Raw genomic sequence first — 17,828 nt, forward strand, 5'->3', positions numbered from 1 at the left:
GAGTCCTGAAGCTCCTCATTCGACATGTCATGTGCACCATCACGTAGACAGACACCCCACCACTCCTCCCCTAACCCCCCTACCAAATTCCAACTTACAGGAAATTGATTGGTAGATGTTCTGGTTATCCTCCAGTGCCATTGATTTCCGCTTGGTGTACGGCGGAGGACCCGATACCCGGTCGCCTGCGATGAGACGGCTCCTCCATCTCAGCCAGCGGCCCTGCCTCGTCCACTCTAAAACGGGCCGCTGGTTTGCGGGAAGTAACAGACACTCCGCAGTTTGTCTTACTTCCTTCCAGACGAGTTCTAGTCCTGATCCAGAACATGTAGATGATCATCAGTCTCACCTGAATTCAACCCAACGTGCTCAGTTTGTGGTTACTTCTCTCAGGAATATTATTTTTTGCAGTTGGTTTAGTTTTTCACTTCTTGTTTATTGCTCCAATTATGTTTAAACAGAGAAATATTACATCTGAATCAAGGGACCGTCGGAGGGGATGTGACGCCGTCAGTGGCGTCACATCCCCTCTGTGCATTAATTCATAAATGGGCTTTTAAATAAAGATAAACACATTAGTAGATAAGTCAAACGTAACAGCAGAGTTCTCGGCGTGCTGCTTGTGTCCTTTGAGCATTTCTCTTACTTTACTCTTCAATAGACCTGCGCTCCACCTCCATCCCTTGCGACGAAGACGAAGAGCAGGAGGAGGAGGAAGAGGAGACCTATGATGACGTTGACACGTCCAAACCGGGAGGAGGTTCCGAGGCGGGGGAGGTCGGGGAAGAGGACGAGGATATCTACGAGGTGCTTCCAGGTACGAGGACGTGGTTACCGCACGCACACACACACACACACACACACACGCCGATTAAATAGACAAAGTCAGACAAATAAACACACTGGCAGTCCGGCCCTGAGGGATTTCCGCACACAAGAAATATTTGTGATGATCTCCCCTGGCTGCGTGACCTGTGTTCCCGGGTTCCTCCGCAGCACCCAGACCGATGGCTCATTTTAAATCAAGCAACACTAATAAGCTTGTCGGGGCCGAGGCGGCGGCGCACGCGGGGCGGGAAGGGAGGACTCCGCCCGCACCGGATAGAAAGCTGCCTCATCTGGTCTCCCTCCTTATCTCGCCCGGAGCCATCTGTTGGGAAACGTTATGTTGTTGAAATCAGCGAGAGCCGGTCGCGCCGAATGCTCCGTCATAGAACGTCCAATTAGCTAATGTTGCCAGGCAACAAATAGCCTGGCCCCAATTCAACCCGCCTGGCAGAGTTTGGGATGAGATTGCCTAGCAACAGCAATTTAGATGAAAAGGAAGCAAAAAAACGACATCTCGCAGGGCTTAAAATAGTTCTGGGGCTTTTAATGTTACATCTGAAATAGAAATTGGTGTTTGATAGAGAATGTTGTGAGTTGGGGGAGGGGTCCACCCCCCACCACCCCCCGTGTCCGGGTGGCTACCAGATCCCAAGGAAGGACAAAAGGGGCGATCTGATCTTCTCAGGGCCGTCGTCCATCACTCCTTCTATTAAATAAGATACATCAAGATTCTGTTTCACTCACTGAGTACATTACCTTTGCCAAAATCACTAGTGAGAGGAAAATCCGTCTTCAGACTGTCACACCGGCGTACAAAGCCATCTGGGAAGAGGTACAGACTCTGACCACAGATGGCATATCGAATGACGGGCTCTTTCGTACACTTTCTCACTCGGTCACTTATCAATCACCCCGCACCGCTCTTTGCTTGTAGCTGCGACGCAGTGATTCGATACTGCTCAATTATCCGATTTTATGGAGACAACGTGATGAAAAATAGGTTTGTATTTGAAGAGTCTTCCTTTATTAACAAATGTAAATATTCCTGTGCAGTAGTTTTTTCATGACTGTCTTCTGTTAGTTTGTTACACGCTACTTTTATTCATTGCTCATATGAACATCGCAGGACTTTTTGTTCCAGTTTTCTTTGGATTCCTAAAGTGGTTGAAGGGTAAATTTAGCTGATTGCAGCCCCCCAATTTCCTGCCGCGAAGCAAAACACATACAAGCCAAAGTTTCCTCAAAACGAGAATGAGAAAAATATATATCAAGAATTTTAAATGTGCATTAACCAAACTGGTCAAAGAAAGTTTAACCAGGAGTGAAGTAACATTTTTGCCGCGATGAGCTCTCTCAATTTTATCGGAGCAAAACTCCAAACACGGCTGATTTTATTGGCTGGAAAATGAAATCACTTTGAAATAGAAACGGTTGCGGCCTCACGACTGAAGGATGCTCTCGTGTGCTGCACTTAAGGACTGCTCAACAAATGTTTGGACCTTAGCAAGCAGAATTAAAACCGGCCCCTTTTTTCTCTCCCTTTGGTGTCGTAATAACGCACAACATTTTAATATTTCATGAGGTAAATTATAGGTTTTGCATTTTTTAAATTTGTTTTATTCATGTTAATGTGCAGCGACCTGAACGTGTGTGAAATAAAAGCAGGAGGAAAAAAAGATCCATCTTCTGCCTCCAAACTGTACACGTATTCACAAATATGCATGTGGCTATACTGCGTGTGCGTCTGTGTGTGTGTGTGTGTGTGTGTGTGTGTGTGTCGTCCGTCCTGGCCTTCCTGGAAGCAGAGGCCGTGCAGGAAGCTGGATAGTGTTGCCGGGTTGCGGCGTGGCTGTCAGCCTGCTACTGTGGAGGATGGATGTGGGAGACGGAAGGCCGGCGTATCACCGTGTCACCTCTCAGACCACCGGGTGCCACGCCCCCCCTTTAGCCCCCACCAGCCCCTCCCTTCAGCCCCCCCACCACCCTTTCCCGGTCAATGACACGTCCGCCTCCGCGTGCCTCGGCCTTGTTTTCTTCACCTTCTCCTGCCTGCGGTTCTGATGAATGTCAACAGATTGATTCTCAGAGAGCAGTTCAGTGTGGTTAAAGAAAAGCAGACCTCTTTTGTCTTGTGGAAAAACATTAGCGCTGGCTGATGACCCGCTTTGTTTATTTCTCCTGTTTTGTTTTATTGTGATATTTTATACATTAGTGCTTAATGTGGGAAACAAAGCAGGTTATGTTATGTTTTTTGTCCTTGTTTGGATTTGCCCATTATGATGATGAAATTAAAGTGTTTATAGGATTTAATGGCTATTTATAACGTTCGGTGAGAAATCTCATTTTGTTTGGTTTGCTTTTCTTTTTTTATTTAGAGGAGGATTTTCCTGATCCGACAGATGAGAGCAGTGAAAGGAACAGCAGACCAGGTCAGAACCTCATTACATTCTGCTCCTAACATAATAACAATAATGAAAATCTCCAGATTAAAAGTCTGCGGTGGGAAAAGAACCAACATCTCACGCTTTTGCTTGAGTTTGCACTCTGCTTTTTCCATTTCAGATTGGTCATCAGATTACGCCAACTTCTACCAGGGTTTATGGGATTGCCAGGCCGACGAGGCGGACGAGCTGCCCTTCCAGCGAGGGGACCTCATCTACATCGTTAGCAAGGTCAGCTTTGCACATCAGCAAACACAAATCACCCACAAACCTCTGTTCTGTGGGAGACCGCTGTTCTAATGGAAAACCCAAATCCTGATAGTAACCCCGACTCGGACGTAACTACAACAGTTGAGACGCGTAACATATTTGATTATTTAAGGGGTTAAACAACATCAACGCCAGTAATCACTTTGGCCCTCGTTTATTTCCCGCCTCCAGCGTGTAAATCCCTCCCTCCGCCAGCGAGCCCTCGCGTCTCCGGCGCTGCAGCGAAGCACCGACTGCGGCATTGTCTCTTCCCGGGCCACTGGGGTGAAGTGCCATCCGGGCGCTGCGTAATGGTGCTGTTGTTCATTACGGAGCCACTATCGCTGGGGTTAATTGAGTAGGCAGCCATGCGAAGCCCTTTCCTTTCTGGTTGACATAAACTGCAGGTGAAGCCATCCTGCATCGAGGCTCCTTCCCTCTCGCTGTCTGTTTCCTCGTGTTTTATGGCCGCCTCGTAGTTACATGCAGAGTATGTACCAGTGGAAAGCCACCCTACTGGAAATCAATGGCTTGTAATTTGGGCAAATTTGCTCTGCTGCGCGCAGGGACTTGTTTCCCCAGACTGTTTTCTATTGGTCGGTTTGAGATTGAATTGTCACGTTCTGTTTTTAGCCCAAAGTATCTGAACAGCGGAGGGGGGAAGAATTTACAGTGCATTTAGCTCATTTTTTTGTTGGTAATTATGCAGTAGAGATTGATAAATGATGTACTCAACGTCATGATTTTCTGCATCTTTAATCAGCAGCTGCAGCCCCTGAATTTTAATTATTTGTGAGGTTTTCCAGTTTTTTTTTTGCTTTTACAGTAAACAAAAGAACTTTTAAGATGGATAAACGCCCGGCGTCGGCTTAGGTTGAAGGACATAAAGTCCTTTCTTTTTGTAAGAGCAGATATGGCACAGGTGAAATGTGCTCTTCACACAAGACGGACTTTTAATCGAGGCTCTCTTGGCAGCGCCGGATTGATGAGATGCCAGCCTCCCCTGTCTGTGCGTGCTGCATGATAGGGGAAAATGTCACAAACGCCACGGACATTTTCCACGTAAAGATGACAAAGGTAGCGTACGGAAACAAAGGCTCCGCTATGCCTGAGACCTGCCTGGCGTGTTGCTCGTATGCATCGGATTAGTTCAAAAGCCGAGTTCCAGGTTGGAAGCAAAGACGAGATCGTAGTATCTCACCAACTTAATCACACAGATTACTCTTGTTTTGTCGAGCTGTGCGCGGAAGTCATAACACAGTGGCGGTCTACCAAAGCGTATTCTGGCTCTCCTCTAATGGATTTAAAGCGATGGGGTGGTTGTAAATTATTCAGAGATTATTCGGTGATCTCCGGACGGCTTCCTGGGCGCACGGTTCGCTGCGGCGACGCGACTCCGCCCGCGTCACATTTTTAGCGTCCTAAAAGCACCACATTTCCTCCTCCATAAATAGCATTATTTGAGTTATAACCCGTAATCGTCTATTTGCTTTAATGAGCCCCGCGGGAGGGCTTCCCTGCATCTCCTGTGTGTGTGTGGACGCTCACGTTCACTTTCTTCTTTTTACGGGTGGGGATTCCTGAGAACCCCGACCTTGGCGAGTGAAATACGGGCCCTTGGCTGGAACTCAAGTCTGTCGCTTAACCGGGGACCTAGACACATGAAATGGCCGTAATAAAAGCAGGGCCCATAAATTCTCTCAGAGGGTGGGAGGCCCGGTTGTCTGTGCTGTTATGTCAACACTGACCATAATTACAAGGTAATAAGGACACGCTCTAAGTGCTAAATCAATGGTGCTAACAAACTGTTATTTTTAAAGCTGCGATGTGATTGACTGCTGAAGTGCAGAATGGGATCGCCGCGGGCCTGGTGTCATATGGCTGTGAACTGAGAGGAACATGCCGATTCTATAAAAGCTCCTCATTCATCCTTATCGATCTCTCAGTTACTGTAAAGTGGGGGCATTTTTACTGTATTTGTGTTGCTCTGTGTGTGTGTGTGTGTGTGTGTGTGTGCAAATGTATCTGTGTATCCGTGACAAAGTAAATATATTAAGAACCTCACAACTCATATTCTCGTACCGTGTGCAAACACACGGCCAAATCCATCTCACTCTGCTATTTCATTTCTGAGGGCTTCCATTTTTCTAATATGCATTATGGCATTTTAGTGTGTGATGACAAACACCGGCGAGCTCATCTTTCTGCAGCGTCACACGTCTGACATTTCACATTTTCACTGCGTCGTGACAAGATGCTCGAGGCCGTCGGATCCCTTCTCACCGCCGCGCGCGCTGCCCGTGTGCTTGGTCGGCCATGTTGCACAGCGAGCTGCGAGGTCGTCTTGCATTCTCACCGCTTAATGGGTGTGTGCAGAATCCAAAGACATGGAATGCCACAGGTCAGCTGTCACATTCCTGTATTCCCACGGCCACTCACGGAGGAACCGATGGAGTGGCTAGAGATTTATGGCACAAACCCATCCAGGGTCCTTAAAACTCTTCCTCTTTCTCTCTGTCGCCTCGCTCGTCTTCTCTCCCCCCCCCCCTTCCTTCTCTCTCCCCCCCTGGTTTATGTCCCTCTCATCCCTGTCGTCCAACCAATTCGCAGAGAGAGGAGAGCCGGCCAATCCCGTGCCTCCCCCAAAACCGAGCGTCCCATCTGGCCCAAGTGTCGGGCTGCGGCTGAGTGGTAGACACCACTGACACCGTGTGGCGGTTTCTCGTCCTCGTTTTGTTACGTGACCACTTCTGCCGAGACCAGAAGCTGATTTACAGCCTTACGCACTAAAGTGCTGTGAATTATGGCCTCTCATGAATACAAGCTGTGATATTAAGGAATGACATTCTGAAACCCATTCCGTGCTGTAAAGTTTCAATCTTCTCTGTCCGGGCTACCTGTGACCTCTTGGGGTCTCCTCTGTTTAACAAGCCGCAGCCCGCGGGTCACACTGCACTGAATGCAGCCCCAGAAAAGAAAAAGTGGGCAAACAATGAGATGGGAAAAGTCAAGCAAGAGAGACAAAGAGGGGGCGGGTCCTTTTTATTCTTTTGTGTGAACCCCCCCCCCCCCTCTCTGTCCTTTCTCCTTTTCTCTGTCACACACCCATTTAAAGACCCCTGGCTGCTATTGTGCCCATAGACACCAAGACGCTATAGACAGGCAAGACATCCTATTTACCACCCAAAGTAGCAGGGGGTGAGTCTGGGGTTTGGGGGTCATGCAGGAGGCAGCGGTCAACTCCCGGTCAACTACAGTAGGTCATTATTCAGCCCAAGCCAATAGCCCCGAACCGCGTCCGAGCAACCCACCCCCAATCCATTCTGCCTAATTATTATAAATGAGGGGCGGCGTAAACAGCCATCATTACAGACACTCAGTGGCATACACAAATCCACTTTAAATTGCTATTAAGTTAAGGAGCTATCTGTAATCCCAGGCGTGCATTAGAAAGGAGCGAGTAGGTTTTCTTCTTATTAAATCTCATCGTCCCTGAGATATTTTCAAACGTTCTCAGGCTCCGTCATGTTTCCAATTTGAAGCCAATTCACTGATTTAATTAAAAGCCCACTTGGAAAAAAATGGACACTAAGTAGCCGTTTCGATCGCTGGACCAGCAGAATTATCGTCCATATTTCTGGATGGATTTCGACAAGATCACTTTTGGCACAGAGTCCTTGTAACATCCCCGAAATAAGCATCCCGCCCCTCCCCCACAGTTACAGGTCCTATCGGGGTCGATTTGTTAGGTGTTACCTGTGTGAGCAGGGAGAAGAGCTCGCTAACCTAATAGCAGGGTTACAGATCTGTGTTAGCGGCGTCCATGTTTCTTTGTTAAAGTGACCAGTGACGGGAGGACTGCAGAGAGCTGCAGCGATTCAGACGAGTCCGATGCAGAGCAGAAAGAAATGCAGTGAGAAAGAGAAAAAAAACTGAGAGGATGCAAGTGGGAAGAGATGGAAAAGAGAGGAAGGGGAGGAAAGTAGGAGGGGTGGGCAGGGTGTGTGTGTGTGGGGGGGGTTTGTAACACCCAGGCGGCGGGTTCAGCGGCAGGGCAATGAGAGACTTCCTGCGCTCCATCACGCCCAAGGCCTGCCTCAGTCAGCTGGTGGCCGAGGAAAGATGCCTCATGTGTCAGGCTTATTAGCACTCCCCCTAGTTTGTATGCATTTGGGATTGTGTGTGTGCGTGTGTGTCATTTGGGAGCATGTGTGATGAAAATGGGAAAAAAGACAACATCTGTCCACAGTTTTATATTCCTACCCCACCTCTCCAAAACAGATGCATTTATTTTTCTGACCTAGATTTTAAAGCTTTTTGGGAGCACAATCGGGAAGGAGGCAGGCCGCCCCCCCCCCCCCCCCCCCCACCGCCCCCCTGAACCCCTGCACCCCCCACCCCTTCCCCCAACACACCTCCCCGCCACCTCGCTGTCTTTCGCCGCCTCCACCCAACCCTCGACTCACCTTCTCCCCGCTCCAAGCTCAGAGTAGCTGTCAATCCGTCCTCCGGTTACGGGACCGTGAGCGATGGGCCCATCAGAATGCCAGCCATTAGCCAGCCCCCTGAGTGGTAAATAAACGATCGCGCCGGTACACTGCAGGTGTTGTCATGGCAACCCGCTCTCGCTGCCAGCCCCGCCAGCGCTCGTTCCCTTCCTCTCCTCTCTCTCTCTCGGCGGAGGAGTCACCGGGAGGTCAACGAGTCAACGTGCCGCCACGACACGGCGCTGTTTGGCAACACCCCCCCCCCCCCCCACCACAAACCCCACGCCTCCCGTCACCCTCACACAGTGGATCTTATCTGCATCCAGAAGATAAAACCAGACTTCTCTCGGGACGCTTGATTTTATCACCTTCAAGCCACTCGGCAGGAAGACGTGAACTTTGTTTCTTGGGCCCCTGACGATGGCGTTTCAGGGGCTTAAAATGCAAAACCACCCAAAAACAAATCAACCTTAGAGACAAATAAAAGAAGAGAGGAGGAACAAACAGAAGGAAGAGGACATTGAGGAGTTTGCATAGTTTTTGTGATTTGGATAATCTTCGCTCCCCGCCTCTTGGAATGTCCCTATTACAGCAGGTGTACTCTGGATGAACCCGTTTCAAGTATGAGGAAGATGGACTCTGCACGCCTGACAGACTTCCACTGCCATTGGCACCCACTCTGTGATGTAGCAGTTGTATTAAAATGGCGGCGCTGATAATCCAAAAGACCTTTCTCAGGGAGAATTTGAGAGTGACTGCACAGATGGGCCGCGGAGATAAATAAAACTCTCTGTCACTTCGGTTGGTGGAATAGTGCTGCGACGCCCCAAGGGAGAGAAAAACAGTTTCTCTCCCCCTCGCTCTCTCCGAATGTCTCCCCCCCCCCCCCCGCCACCCCCCGTCCGGCTGTCTCCCTCACCCTCTCCTCTTCTTCTGTTCACGCTAGCAAGGATGGGAACCTGAGCCGGCTTTCCGCAATCGCCTGCCACCCCCCCACTCTGCGGCCTCATGGGGGTGCAATTAAAAAAAAAGACGATTTCGGACCTTGCCCCCCCGTAACCCCCTCCCCACCACCCCCTGCTTTATGAACCCGGAGAGGCCGAGCACAGCGGAGCATCTCTGCGTGAGCCGAGTTGAGCCAACGAGGCTCCTCTTGGCTGCCGGTGCTCATCCATCCATCGCTGCTTCTCATTAGGCCTCGTTCCTCCAGGTGGAGAGAAGGCGCCACCTTTTCCCCAAAACGCTCTCCGTCATGTCAGTGAGAGTGTGTGCATGCGCGTGCGTTTGTGTGTGTGTGTGTGTGTGTGTGTGTGTCCCATCTTGTCCTCGGGCCCGAGACAAAGCGCTCACGCAGCCATTCCCGATCTGCCGGAGCTCAGCGAGCAGAGCGATGAGTTCCAGGAGAACGGCGGCCGGCTGGTGCCTCCTCCGGTCTCTGGCCACATGGTCCCGTGCAGACCTGGCACCATCAGAACACCGTGCTGGTGTTGTTGTCAATGTTGTTAAGCGCTCTGGTTCTTAAATTCGGATGGAATATTTTGTTTTTTTTGTTTTTTTGATCTGCGTCATAGAATATCTGCATGTTTTGGATTGTTTAAGGGACTAATTGTAGAATATTTAGACTTCTATTATTGTCTTTGACCACCATCCTTAACATAACATGCATCCTAAAAAGTCACCCACAATTTTATTGAATATATTTTGATACTTAAAAAGTAAATGAGAAATGTCAATTTAAAAAAGGATTCAACCAATGAAACATACATTTGGTACATTTATTTGAAACAATGACATTTCATTTGAAGGTCAGATTTGATCCTCAAACAACAGTGTGACTAAATCATATTTTTACTTTACTCTTTGTGTCAGACTTTTCTCCGACTGAATTTGGTTTTATTAAGGCATTTAGAAGCAGGACTTTAATTCTATTTCATTTCTTATGTTTCCACATAAAGTCCAGTATTTAAATAAAAAAATAAATGATTTAATTTAATACATCGGTAGAGTAGATACCTGCACCTAGAGAACACTTTACTCTTAGCTTTTGGTGAATCAGGACCATCCGACCATCAGAGCATTCACGGCTCTTTTAATCAATTAAAACTAACTACAAAATTCATTATTTTAATTTTTTACACCCACAATATTTATTCTATAAATTGTCCAAAAATATTAAAAATGCCCAGCAAGAGTTACAAGGAAAACTTAAATGATTTGCTGAACCTGCTTATTTTATGCCCCAAATATTTTCTGTTTAAGATCTAAGTTAGAAACAAAATTGTATTAAATTATTTGTATCCTCATTTATATTTTTATCACCCGTTTCAGCATTTATTCTTATTCTTTCTCTGTATATAAGTGGACTCTAGTTCATGTTTTAATCAGAGTGCAGAAATGAAGTCTGCTAGTGATTATTCTGAGGAAACAGGCTGTTGTCACGGCTCCTGAGCAGTAAAAAGAACATCTTTTTTTATTTTAGCTGCTGTCTCAATAGTCTTGTTTACCTTCTTCTAGCATTTTTAAATGACAATCCTCGAGGTAAATGCCCCCCAGTGCCTCTTACACATTTGCACACGGGTGTTTTGTGGCAGGATCTCGTCCTTCGTGGATTCCCTTTGCTGAAGTGGAGTTCATGCACTTGTAGCCGTATTGTTTGAGCAGCGGCTGTGGGGGATTGGCACCACGTGTAATTGCAGTTCAAATCATCCGAACGGTTGCTCTAATGTTTTTAACACGAGACAAACACAAATAAAAATGTCAGATCGGTGCTCCATACTGCGTTGTTTGCTTGCCCCCTCACACACCCTGTCTTTGTTTTTATGTCTTCATTTCGGGGTCCAGGAGTACAACATTCACGGCTGGTGGGTCGGCGAGTTGAACGGCACCATTGGCATCGTCCCCAAAGACTTCATGCACCCGGCCTACATCCTCTGAGCCCCGACAGGTAACCCGCGGCCCTCTCTTATCATCGCCACTACCGACCATTACCGGGGGCCCGATACATAGAAACGGTCCCCCCGGTGCTCGTCCGGGCCCCCATCAAGCGCACACTCGGCCGTTGACCTGCCGTTTGTGGCATCTGCTGGCTGGGAGAAGAACTGCTCGAGCGATGATCAATACGGGCGACGATCAATACGGGCAACAACAGCCTGATTGTCCTATTTAAGAAAATGACTCCACGATACTGTCAGATAGGCTCGGAATGAATGCTGAATTATTAACGCATGCTTTTATTTTACAGTGCCTATGAAGACGTGTCCAGCCATGAATTTCACAGATAATCTTTTGGGATTTGCAAACGATTCTCCCTCACGAGACTCCAACATGCATCGTGTAATGTAAGGGATTTTTCCAGCGCACTATTAATACCCTTCAATATTAAGTCACCCTACTCTGGCAAAATAGAATAAGAACATTTTGATAAATGACAGGAAAAGACTCTCAAGGGTGAAGATTTTGTTTTTCATTTTATTAAATCACTGACTAAAATTAATCTAAATTAGTTATCTTATTTATCATAATTTTAAAAATATTGTAATGCATCTTAGAAATAACTTAGTTGCCTCTCTAGTTTATAGAGTAATTATGGATTCATACATTTCATTCAGTGGTTAAAATGAGAAATATGTGGATTGTTAGTTGATTTTGCTCGTTTCATTGTGAATACATTAAAACACAGATGTATGATTTGTAGAATATTTTACCATAAGTGGAGTTTTACACTTCAATATCCAAACATCCAGCCTTTATTGCTTGTGTGATTTTGTGTGTGTGGGGACATTAAACGGTTTCATCTGCAGCCACTAGGTGGCAGCATTGCTCAAACATCGAGTTGTTTGATAACGTGTATAATAAAATAAGCACTCACATGTAACAGTGAAGAGAAAACACTTTATTTGAAATAAAATCGTATTTACACAGACAGGTGTTCATGTTGTTATCCTTGCAGATCCAAGTTATAAATAAAAGGTCTCCTTCAAAGGGGTTAAAATCCCATAATAAAACTTACAATAAAATTAGCCAAATACAATCATCTATTAGTGTAGAAAAAGAAATCCATCATCCACCCTGTATGAGGCGCATTTCTGTGTGGAACAGAATAAACCAGTGAAACTTGGTCCCTTTATTAAGCAACATTTATTTGAATCACAGGTAGGATAAGCAGTGTGTGAGAACAATGCGGCGATGGAACTGCATTAAATTAACTGGTGGCTGAATTCAGCACAGTGCACTTTGGGAAAAAGTGATCAATGCCGTGTATACAAGCCACAGCCTTAACTTGTAGGGAGTCAGCCATTAAAAATAAAAACCGTAAACTAGCAGATGATTATGCACATCATCAAGATCACAAGACTTAAAAAGGTGTGGGTGTCTTTGCACAGGGTTCAGATTAGTCAAACTAGATCAACAGCACCAGATGTTCTTCTCTCGCTCAACAGCGCCTACGAAACACAGTTCCTTTAATCCAAAGCAGTTACAGGACCTGTGGCCCGCGGACGCTTTTTTGAAAGCTTCCTTAGCGGGACCAGTGACCTAAAACATTAAGAGGTTGAGGAGTGTCCCTTTCCCTCCTTGAATTGGACTCTTTGTCTCACTCAGACCGCTGACTCTTTCCTCGAGGTCTTCAGTACATAAAACCGCAACGAAAGCTTTAAGTCCACACAGTGAAAATAAATGCTTTAAAAGAAAAATGTGCATCTCACCTTCAGTTCCAGGGTTTAATTCTGTCATAATTTGCACACGTTCCATGGAACATAAATGGATTTGAGAGAAATCACATTGAACTAAAAATGAAAACACGCTGTATGTAAACACAACAATAAAACCTTTATGGATTAAAATAAACTAAAAACAGATGAGCCGTAAGATGCTTTTGTGAACTACAGCAGCCTCTGCTGTTGCCAGGAGGCCAAACGGCGCCCGCGGCAGAACAACAGCGCCTGTATTCACGTTACCTGAGTTAATGGAGATTTTAACATTAAATAAACACTTAAAACAAAAGCAGGTCGACGGAGAGGATCGGCCACGTTCGGACGGTCCTCTCTCGTGTTCCAATGTGCCTTTTGAGCAGACGACACCTCCCACAATGCACTGCTGCATCTCTGTGCAGTCTTAACCGACGCAGCCGCCCTCCAAGATGCTGAAGTCAGAGTTTTCGGTTAAATCTCCACCGCTCGGAGTAGAGTTCAGACCCAGAGATTTACCGGAGGCGCTGACGTCCTCGCGACCACAAATGTCCCGACCGTTTGTCGTGGAGTCCTCGGCTGGCGACCAGCGGCTGGCGTCCTCTGGAGGCGTCTCCGCGTAGCTGTTCGCGGCTGGGATCGAGTCCTCGCCAAAGCTTTCCCCGTCGCTGACCTCCACGATGCTCCCGTTGGAAGACGAGTGTCCGTCCACGGCCCCGTCCTGTGTGGCCCAAGAGCGATCCGCTGGGTCCGCTCCCAGAACGACGTCTTCGCCGCCGCCGCCCCTCACCTCCGGAGCGCCGGGCGCATCGAGAGTCGTCGCCTTGGCTCCTTTTCCGTCGTCTGAGTTGTTGGACTCCTCCGAACGGACCTCGACCGCCTCGGCGTCCCGGCGACCTTCAGCTTCGGAGCTGACGCTACTTTCTGAAACTCGCCGCCCAGAGCAGACGGCGGACTGAACTTCCTCCTCAGAGCGACCGCCACTTTCCGCGCCACGTTCCTCCCGCTCAGCATCCTCAGAGTGCAAAATGTCTGCAGAGTTTGCACATTCTTTGGGCTCAGATTCCACCTCGTTCGCCGTTGCTTCACTAGAACTTTCCCGTTGATCTTCTGGAAAAGGATCAGCCTCTTCTGCTCCATCCAACGCCGTGGCGCTCTCCGCTCTCCCAAAGCCCTCCCCCGCCGGCGAGTGCACCTCCACCGGCGTCTGGATCTGGATGCTGGTCCGCGGGAGACTCTCTGAGGCCTCCTGTCCGTCACCCAGGAAGAAGACGGCCCCCGTCGGGCCGCGGTCCTGGAGGACGGCCTCCAGGCAGTCGTCGTTCTGCAGCACCTCAACCGAGGAGGTCTCCTTCTGCTGAAGCTCTACAGAGTCTTTAGCGCAGGACAAGAGCTCGGGGCTGAAGAGCTCTTTGGGTTGTAGACACGGTTGATGAGGAGCCGGGCTGTAGAGAAGAGAAACGGCCGTAGCAATTTATTTAAGCTAAAACAAAAGTCCACAAAGAACACGTTGAGGTTTCACAATTTCTATTTCTCCCTAATTAAATACATTAAAAAAGAAAAACTGCTATGGAGGGATTAAAACGTCATTCATTAGGCAACATTTGAAAGGCGTGTTGGTGCTGAACAACATCTGACTATGCAACACAAATATCTTTCTCCACAATGACCTTAAATACACTAAGCCGGAACAGTCCGAAGAGAACTGACGGTTTCCTGTCCATGTGGCACACGGTGGGAATCCCGCTCACCTCTCCATGGACTCGTAAGACACGCCGAGACTGGGCTCTTTGTTGGCGGCGGCGTCGTCCTCCTCCTGGGCCTGAGCGTAGCCCCGGTTGGACGAGGCGTAGGTGAGGATGGCGTCCGTCACAGAGTACGGCGTGTGGCCCTGCACGCAGTCCAGGATGTGGCCGACCGGCAGCTGCGTCTGCAGGAAGAGGTGCAGCTGGCTGTCCGACAGACACACCGTCATGTTCACCACGCTGCCGGGACAGAAACGTACGCGCCCGTTTGCACAAATTGAACATTTCTTACAGCAGACGGAATGTTTTACTTTAATTATTTTCTTTAAACTATAACGGACTTGTCCAAGAAGGCCTGAAGTCCTTTCCTCCTCCTTTCCAGGAAGTCCTCATTGCTGCTGAAGAAGAAGTACTTTCCAGGAAGTTCTGGAACTGGCCTACGAGGACAAAAACAGGTTTGTGCTGAAGGTTCTCTTTTACTAGACGACGCGCTGAAAGAACATCAGCCGCTCTCGCTCCTCGACAACTTACACCAAGCCGGAGTTCTTCTGCAGCATCTTCTTCAGCCAGACGAACTCACTGTAGCGCCGACGCACGCAGGACGTCTTGGCTGTGAAAGCTTTACTGTTTGTCTGTAAACAGAAGCGTATATGAGTGGAAGACGCCTGGTGGATTCGGACTCGATGCCGTAAACACCGTCCTGCTGCCACGAACTCACAGCAGCACAAACTGTGGATTCATCTACTCGCTGGAAATAGTCCCAAACTAACATACGTCCCCTCCCGTTTGAAAAGAAGCAGCATGGTTTTTAACTAAGACTGCTGCAGAGTTCAAAGCAGAACTAAAACATGGTCACGAGTCCGATTTGTTGACAAGCGGCCGTCACTCAGTCACACCACTTAAAAATAGCATAAAGTTCCAGCTTTTCAATGTCACTAGTTAAAGCTTTTCTTTGGGTTTTAGAGAATTTGTAGAACAAGAACGGGTGCTTTTTTTCTTTCTCACTATTCTGACGTGTTCTATACAACCTGCTGAATAGCCGATGAATGTGATACCTTGATGCACACTCACATATTGTTCAGACAAAGTATAAATGGAGCCATAGTGAGGCCTGTTTTTAAATTAGAAATGTTGGAGATGAAACCGTTCATGTGCAGGCTCACAGTTTGTGTCCAGACGTAACGCAGATCAAACCCCCCAAAAAAACAGCAGCACGTTGATGACAAACCTGCGTGACTTAAATTATGCCCGGTCACGTGATCTCGGGCAAATTTCATGAGTCGACACCCTCACAACATCCGTCCGGGCATGAAGCCCGGCCGCTGACACAGCGCTCTTCAGCACAACGACATCCTCAACTCCTCTAAACACATGATGTGAGGAATGCGGCCGCGCTGCCGGCGGCTCGCAGGGCGAGTTAAGGAGCCCTCATCGGGGGAGAAACGCTTTCTAGGAACGATTTGTTATCAAATATAATAAAACAATTCCTATATTTTCCCAAAAATGGTTAAGCATGCATCTGTCAGCCTCGAACAGCCCAAAGGGTTTTCTTCAAAATGTTAAGACTTTTCAGCTCCCATACGTGTTGATTAAAGGCATTAATACTCACATGGAGGAATATTTTATAATCCACATATGAATTCCACGAGCCTTCATTCTGCAAGCGGGGATCCTGAACCCGCACCGCCACAAACTCCTGAAGGACAGGAAGTTATATATAAATACTGTGTGCGTGTGATTCAGGATTGTGGTTAAGCCGACAGATCGCAGTTATATGACGAGACACGTTCCGCCTCCACTAGATCCGCTTTTGCTTTAAAACACATGAATGGAGGCGTTGTTCTCCGATAAGCAGAACTTTAGAAACGGTTATTTAGAGTCATCAAAAGGATAAGTCTCATTAAGTATTGATATTGGAAGAAAAAAAGAAAAGTAGCGGCTGGTTACTTACATCTTCTTCCTGATTGCAGATCATCTTACCGAGTGCCGCACTGCAAAGAGAAATCGGTGAGAAACGGATCACATCGTCGCTCCTACAGTGTTATGAGCTGATGACTCATCCAAAGAGGAGATGGTCAGCGTAAATCCACCGAGTCACTCGGCTTTTCTCCTGACCGGAGGAGCGTTTAAAAAGAAGCCTGACCTCTGCTCGTTTCCGTTTTTATAAATCTTATAAGATTTATTTGTTATTTGTCTATTCACACACGGCATGTTATTTTGTGCTGAGCTACAGAGAGAAACTAACCAACAGAAAAATGGAGTGAAGTGTGGAAGTTATTTTACAAGAGGAACCATTAAAAGGACAATAGCAGTAATAAAAACATGAAAGAGCTTTATTAAATACAACCAGTAGTATACGTGACAGATGGCAAATTATTATTACTCTTTAAATATCGACATTCTGTTTTTCTACAGCAGACTATCAACCTAAACTTAAATAAATGACAAAGATGGGAATAGAGCAGATCCTCGCATTCAACTTATATCAAGAGGAAAAGTAACATTATCCTTAGAAGACTCAATGGTTAATCAATTATCGCCTTGATGTTCAGATAATCGACTTACGGATCACAAACAGCTGATAATCAGTAACAAACTAAATTCTACCACCACGTGTTTCCCCTCAGACACTTTTAAATCAACTTCAACATGTATTTCCCTCAAAACAAAGTATTCAAGCTATGACGTTTGATAATTGTGTGCTTCCTGACAGAAAATAACGAAAACTGTCACAGCGTGAAGACATTCAAGTTGACGCCGAAGGGAATAAAAGAGAACGTCAACAATTCAACCGCACACATAATTGACGCGTATCTTCACGAACAGTAAAAACAGCTCACGCTCACTTCGGCAGGACAAACCCGCGGCTAGCTCAATGCTAACCACCGGCGCGCCGCTAACGACTCACTTTCCCGGAGATTTCGGGGCGATGCGTCGTTGTCCAACCGGCTGCCGGTCGCCGTGCGGCTGCCCGTCGGCTGCTTCTCTCCCCGCTCAAGCCCGCAGGTCCTCGGTGCGAGAGGCGCGCTTCCTGCTACCTGCTCCCGTCTCCATTTCGCAAGTCACAAGCCGCTGTTGCGTCACACGCGTCTGCTTCCGGTTGTTATTAAAGCGCGCGGGAGGGGCACGAGACCAATTCATTTATTTATGGAAACAATTTATCAATCAAGTGCTTATTTTTACCAAGTAATTCAGCTGAATCACGTTATTGGTAGACACACCTTCATAGCAAATTCCCTTCCTGAAATGTATGAATCTAACGTGAATTTATTCTTTTATAAGCAGTGATCTGGCGGAGTCAGTATTCTGAAGCATTAGGTCAGAATTATGAAAATATTAATTCGAAAGTATCAGGGTAACTATATATGTGGTCTCACTCATAAGATATTAAGT

At 47.2% G+C, this 17,828-nt stretch overlaps 2 protein-coding genes across 3 annotated transcripts in view; one reads left to right on the top strand and one right to left on the bottom strand.

The window, feature by feature from the left end:
* Nucleotides 1-11,927, top strand: part of skap1 (src kinase associated phosphoprotein 1) — a 29,932-nt gene extending 18,005 nt beyond the window's left edge. The window contains exons 9-13 of the mRNA XM_040176911.2: nt 662-817; nt 3,204-3,257; nt 3,391-3,500; nt 10,847-10,949; nt 11,247-11,927. Coding sequence (XP_040032845.2) covers nt 662-817; nt 3,204-3,257; nt 3,391-3,500; nt 10,847-10,939 — 413 coding nt within the window. The 3' untranslated portion in view covers nt 10,940-10,949; nt 11,247-11,927. The remainder of the gene's footprint in view (nt 1-661; nt 818-3,203; nt 3,258-3,390; nt 3,501-10,846; nt 10,950-11,246) is intronic.
* Nucleotides 11,877-17,691, bottom strand: snx11 (sorting nexin 11). Of its 2 annotated transcripts, none has more exons than XM_040176909.2 (7): nt 17,344-17,691; nt 16,387-16,426; nt 16,045-16,131; nt 14,967-15,067; nt 14,777-14,872; nt 14,442-14,675; nt 11,877-14,135 (listed from the first exon to the last, which is right to left on the bottom strand). In XM_040176909.2, exons 2-7 carry the CDS (start codon nt 16,408-16,410, stop codon nt 13,118-13,120), a joined length of 1,560 nt encoding a protein of 519 aa, XP_040032843.2. In that variant the 5' UTR covers nt 16,411-16,426; nt 17,344-17,691; the 3' UTR covers nt 11,877-13,117. The 2 variants fall into 2 exon arrangements, with proteins under 2 accessions (XP_040032843.2, XP_040032844.2); XM_040176910.2 differs by having other exon boundaries at nt 17,282-17,517.
* Between the last annotated feature and the right edge of the window lie 137 nt (nt 17,692-17,828).

This window comes from Gasterosteus aculeatus, chromosome 5 (assembly GCF_964276395.1).
Source record: "Gasterosteus aculeatus chromosome 5, fGasAcu3.hap1.1, whole genome shotgun sequence".
In the NCBI taxonomy this organism is placed as follows: domain Eukaryota; kingdom Metazoa; phylum Chordata; class Actinopteri; order Perciformes; family Gasterosteidae; genus Gasterosteus; species Gasterosteus aculeatus.

Bases quoted from the DNA above. Each gene is read 5' to 3' on its own strand.
- snx11 (XM_040176909.2), bottom strand. From the start codon at position 16,410: ATGATCTGCAATCAGGAAGAAGAT. The intron at 14,873-14,966 runs GTAAGTTGTCGA...TTGTCCTCGTAG, and splicing joins CAGAAGAACTCCGGCTTGGT to GCCAGTTCCAGAACTTCCTG. The intron at 14,136-14,441 runs GTGAGCGGGATT...TCTTCTCTACAG, and splicing joins TCTTACGAGTCCATGGAGAG to CCCGGCTCCTCATCAACCGT.